Source organism: Hippocampus zosterae, chromosome 10, assembly GCF_025434085.1.
Source record: "Hippocampus zosterae strain Florida chromosome 10, ASM2543408v3, whole genome shotgun sequence".
Classification (NCBI taxonomy): Eukaryota; Metazoa; Chordata; class Actinopteri; order Syngnathiformes; family Syngnathidae; genus Hippocampus; species Hippocampus zosterae.
The window spans coordinates 10382321-10388492 of NC_067460.1; the positions used below are offsets into that span (position 1 = coordinate 10382321).

Below are 6172 nucleotides of genomic sequence, written 5' to 3' on the forward strand. Positions count from 1 at the left end.
CATAGGATTCAATTCTCCAAACTTCACATAGATGGTAAAGTTGTATACCATCTATGTGAAGTTTGCTTTTAGTGTTGGTCGTGAATGTATTCCATTTGTCAATTATTTAATAATTACTTGTCCATAAATTTTTATTTAGGAAATAACATTTCTCATTTTTATTAATTCTTAAGTCTAACCTCGGCGGCGGGAACTTGTCTGTAGTTTCCGGTTGTCAAGCACGACTCGACGCCAGTTCTCGCGAGAATTCACGCGCTCAATTAAACGTCAGCTTCGGAACAACGTGAATAGTGTACGTTTCAAGTCGAGCCAATTTCTTATTAGTTTTGGAGCTCTTTGGACTCGACGAGTTTGGTTCCCGAAGCCCGAGAAGCCCATGCACAACACGGTTGTGTTCTGCGCGGGTAAATAAATACACGATCGGGATTTGTGCTGCTTCATACACGCCTGCTAAGCTAAGGTGTAGCAATACGCCACGGAGAGCATTTTCGAATTTTTGTCCTCGTTTGTGGAAACGGGCCATGGTTTTGTTGAAGAACCTGCGACCTCCTACTGAAGGAGTTCGGCTCCAGCAGGCTGACACAGCGGCCGTCCTGGACGGACAGAAGCTCGGCAATGGGACGCTCTATGTCGCCGAAACGTAAGTTGGCGGAGCATTCGGAATGGTGTTGCTGATGCTACTTTTTACCTTTAGAATATAATTTTCAGCATGTGTACGTGATCCAGAACAATTTTTAAATGGTTTATTAGTGTTTGTTGTGTTTAATCTGATTTATATTTAGGACCCTGATGTCAGCTTTACACTCACGCTTGCAGGAACTGAAACATCCGATAAAGCTAGACTCGGAAAGTAAAGTAATAGCGGAAAATAAACCAAATCCAACCTTTTTTACGTTATTTTGAATTCAGACAGACTGCACACATTTTTAGCAATAGAAACAGTTTTAGTTGAGTCGGTATTTAAAATGCTTCCGAATGTATTAGCCATAAACTTTAATCATTTTTTTGTGAACACTGTCGTAACTTGCTACCTTCCTTCAAAATAAAACTGCACAACAATGCCACGAAATTGAAAATGGACTCGGAGACAAATATTGAACTGATTTACAATCGTTTTAATTAAGAATCTTTTGGCGCGCTTTGTGGCTGTTTTACTTGGTTTAATATGTGTTGTCTGCCACTGACTGATCTGGTGTCAGTCCATTGTTTGTCTATGTATCCTACACTTTACTGCAACCCAGTTGTGATCTGAGATTTACACTCGGAACCTTTGTGGCCTGAGTAAATAAAGGTCCTAATCTTAGATGCACATGGTATCATGACACCAAGATGATACAATTTCACACAAAAGCAGTATTTTTAAATTAGACATAGCTTTGGCCTGAACACAGAAATGACAAATGGGTAACTTTTTACTGAACAACAGGTTCCCAAATCTAATCGGGGAGTGTTGAACCATAAATAAGGAGCGGTTCCTGTGCTAATATTGTGGATGTAAATTTAATGAGTCATAACTTAAAATGTTTCTGTAGGGATAAAGTTGACACATTACTTAACTATTTGCAGGCGTCTGTCGTGGTTTGATGGCGCGGGGTTGGGTTTCAGTTTGGAGTACCCTACCATCGGCTTGCACGCCATCTCCAGAGATGTCAGCGCCTACCCCCAAGAACATCTCTACGTCATGGTCAACGGAAAACTCAGCGGTCAGGACTCTACACACTGTCTTAAATGCTCTGCTCATTATTTTGGGTTTGTTAATAGGTCTTTTCCATTGAAAAACATTTCAGGGCTGCAACGATTAATCAAAAAACCAACAATTTTTTTTAAAAAGTCAACAGTCGCCTGTGCACTTTCAATGGCATTATTGAACAAGTCCTAAAAATACATGTTACAAGCTGCTGTCAGCCAAGTCTACTGACATGCAGACTGACAGCCACCTCTATGCTCTCTTTCACTGACACCCAGATCACTCATCAGGCCAGGCACCCCATCTTTTAAAGCCACTCTCATTCAAAGTCACATATATACCTTAAACTGTACATCAATGATATGGAATACATGCCCAAACAGCTTTCTATATGCTACCTTCCTTCCAGAGGAGAATGAGGCAGAAATGACGGAGAAGCCGGCGGATGAGGAGGATGACGGAGTGGGTAGTGAGGAAGATGATGATGATGATGGTGGAGGAGATGAAGAGGAAGGAGGTATCACAGAGGTTCGATTTGTGCCCGGTGACAAAGCAGCATGTGAGTCCTTCCTTCGTTTCTTTGATTTGAAAACCCCATGACCATTTCCATTAGCCTCCTACGGCGTTGTGCATTACACGTTGCCATTAAGCTAGCGGAGTTTTATTTGTATTTTTTCAAGACAAAATTATCTTGCCGTGCATACTTATAATGTACATATATCATAACCTTAAATTCTTGTCTGTCCATCTGTTTCTGTGCCTCTTTGTGTCTGCCTCTGTGTCCGTCCTTCCGTCATTTGTTCGACACACTTTTGTGTCTCCAGTGGAGTCAATGTTTGCGGCTATGTGCGAGTGTCAGGCGCTGCATCCTGACCCTGAAGACGAAGACGACTCCGACAACGACTTTGAGGGAGAAGAGTACGATGTGGAGGAGGCCGGTAAGACGCACTACTCACGACATACACTACTTACTACTTACCAACCATAACTACCTAATTCCCATAACTACGGCTACTTGCAATAGCTAGTACGGTATCTGTCAAGAATGTGACAAAGTGAATTAATTGTTTACTTTTTTGTCTTTCCTTGTGTGTGTGTGTTTACAGAGGCTGGTAAGCACATCCATCACACTTGCTGAACTTGAGCCCGTCGTTTGCACAGCAACCATCATTCATTTTAAACAGTGTCTATTCATGTCTGGATTAGAGCACGGCCATGCCGACATCCCAACTTTCTACACGTGTGACGAGGGTCTGTCTGCACTGACCCAGGAGGGCCAGGCCACACTTGAGAGGCTGGAGGGCATGTTGGCGCACAGCGTGGCGCAGAGATACCACATGGGCGGCGTACGCACCGAGCAGGGAGACTCACGCTTCGAAGGTGGGGTTAAAGTACATTGTATCAAAGTAGGGATTCATCCATGTTTGCTTGTATTCCCCCCACACACATTTCAATGATAATTGCACGTATGATCACAGGGACGTTGCAACGTCATCCCTGTGTCCCTCTCCAGTTTTGAGGCACAACCACTCAAAAACAAAAATAGCCCAATTTCTTCTTGGCCAACCTGCAGCTCGAGAGCCGCGTGCGGCCCTTTGGCCGGTTCACACGACAATCCCGTTACTTGATTGACATAGAGGGCAACCAATCAGATGACTGAATCACTGCTCATGCACAGACAATGGCGCTAAGTGCTAAGCTAATCAGTGAACTACCTCTGTTTTTTAGGCAGGGGTTCCCAATGCGTTGATCGCAATGGACCAAGAGCAATTTGTGTGGCTCTTTGCAGTAACACGGTTAAAAAATTGGCTCCTAGTCTCTGACTGGTTGGCCACCTCTGTGTTAGTGTAATGGTTGCTGGTTGCATTGAGTGAAAATCGGAAAGCCATCCCTAAAGAGTAAAACATTTGGATACTACATTCCGAGCAACAGAGCTAACCCAATGTAAAGGACGCCACCCAATGCCGTGCGAGTGTATGTTCGTAAAAAATCAGCTCTCCTTTGAGCCTTGAGAGCCGTTGACTTCACGGCCCATGCTCCCAAGCCGACGTTAAGGCTTCGAAGCCCCGGTTAGGTGTGGCTGAGACGGCGGAGTCGCTGCCACTGTGGCACAAATACAGATCCCACACGTCAAAGTAACATTTAAAAACTCCACAGTTTTACGACATGATAGACATTTTCAAATAATACTACGTATCGTCGAAACATGAGCACGCAGCACTATACTGACACAGGACGGATTCCTCTCCCACACAGCGTTGAAGTGACGTGAGATGGTTCACTTTCGATTGTTGGTTAGAAACAAGGTCAGAGAGGTAGAAGGTGGAAAATAACATTCATATTTGTAATTTCTCCAAGACTGTTAACAGAACCGTTAAGGGTGGAGATTATCGATACAGCAGTTTTTTTTGTTTTGTTTTTAAATTCAACTATGGGGCCAATTTAGTCCTAGACTCGGATACCTATCCATGTACCTAAATCATTACCTTGACTTACCAGTGCCCCAACTTTACAGCTTTTTCATTTACCATTTGAGCATTTATTTCATATCCCCGATAGACAACTAAAGTTCAATGTATTATTAATCTTTTTCCACATCCCCCCCCCCCCCCCCCAAAAAAAACACATCGACGTGTTCCCCGAACGCCGCGTCCGCGCGCTCATTGACGTCCCGTCCGCCTAGCCTACGCTCCCATAGTCCATGCCTGGCCGCGGCCAGCGTTGGGGACCACTCCCCCGCCGGTGCCATTGCGACCCGGCCGACTTCAGAGCCTAACACCCAGTCGCCGGGGACCCAACTCTCTCGCCACCTTCGGCGGCGAGCGGGGGTTCAATGTCTCCCACTCTGCACTGCAATGACGTCGACGTGTTTTGTGTGTGTAGATGGCATGGAGGTGGATGGAAACGCAGAGGCAGGGCAGTTTGAGGATGCAGACGTTGACCACTGGTCAGTCACACACATACGCATATTACCACATACATAAACACCCAGATACTCGGTATACACTGATCCACACTGTATATAACTAATATACACAGATAGAAGTGTGATGCATAGGTAGAAATGCTATTGATAGAACTACTATACAACACATTTGTGTATATCAGTGTATAGATGGAGTTAGAAGTAGTCGATGTATAACTAGTATACAGATGCATGTAGAGCTAGTAGAGAAATTAGATATATTGTTGATATAGAACTAGGTTAGCAAGACAGATGTAAAGATATGACTTGTATAGCTAGATAAATGGACTAAATAGATTATTTTCTGTGTGTGCACGTGTAGATGGACCACAAGTGCATCATGGGAGCCGCACTTCTTCATGGCATTCTGATCAGTTCGTGGTTCTCCCAAGCACTTCCTGTTTGTCGCGTCAGTAATTCCAACCCGTGTTGTTGTTGTGAACCAACCTAGTTTGTTGCCTGTTTAACTTACTTTCTGTATGTAAACAAATGTAACAGTGTGGCATCCTTCTTAGTCGATTACCAATAAAATATGAATTTTTCTATAAATATATATATATTTTTTCTTCATTTTCATCCTATGTTCCCAAATCATGTGCTGCATTCATGGCTGCTTCTCAATCCAAACTGAGCTCAATTTGAATAATATTAGAATTGAAAGATCCAGTGAACAAAAAGCACGGCTAGCGAGTGCACTACACTAAACATTTCTTAGTAAAAGATGCCTTTTTAACGAATACTGGTAATTGTTATAAGTAGCCACCCAGAAAATATAAATTCTCATAATCTAGTCATTTACATTTTTATAACATTGTTCTTTGAAGCAGTCTCGAAGGAGATATGATTAGAACATAGTGACTTCCAGGAACTACAAGACTGTTTATTTTTTAGTTTGTGCTCTTCCTGTGATGCGCTGTTGATGATGGTTCATCATTTCCTCTTGATGGCATCCTGAAGAGATGACTGGCTGTTAAGTGCAAAATCAGCACTGATGTCATCATGCCCACAGGACGAGAACAAATGTAGGATGAGAGAGCACGAGTATGGAAAGTGGTTCGAGCCTGTCTTCCGTAGCCTCATTTTTTGGGGGTACACACATAGATGAACAACCATCCGCGCTCAGACTCACACCTCGGGACAATTTAAAGTGTTCAATCAGCCCGCCATGCATGTTTTTGGAATGTGGGAGGAAACCGGAGTGCCTGGAGACAACCCACGCAGGCCCAAGGAGAACATGCAAACTCCACATAAGGAGGCCGCAGCTGGAATTGAACCCTGTAACCTCTGCACTGTCAGGTCGACGCGCGAACCACTGGCCCAGCCGCCTGTTATTTGCTCTTGCACATTTTTGAAGCATGTTGCTTATGCATTTTTTAACAAAAGTTTTAAAAATACAAGATAACACTTACACGGTATTCTGTTGATATTTTATTTTTCATTTTATTACTCTTAGTTAGCCTTGAAAATATTCATAGCCCGCTGTGCCCACCTGGTGCTTGGTCAATGGGGAAGCGAGGGGG

The 6172-nt window shown here is 43.6% G+C and overlaps 1 protein-coding gene across 1 annotated transcript; it reads left to right on the forward strand.

Moving 5' to 3' along the window:
• The first annotated feature begins 238 nt into the window (after positions 1-238).
• Positions 239-5201, forward strand: clns1a (chloride channel, nucleotide-sensitive, 1A). Its single transcript, XM_052078744.1, has 8 exons — positions 239-640; positions 1567-1703; positions 2097-2246; positions 2512-2625; positions 2794-2799; positions 2894-3067; positions 4571-4634; positions 4975-5201. Coding segments are annotated over exons 1-8 (765 nt in total). The 5' UTR covers positions 239-521; the 3' UTR covers positions 4976-5201.
• The last annotated feature ends 971 nt before the right edge of the window (positions 5202-6172 follow it).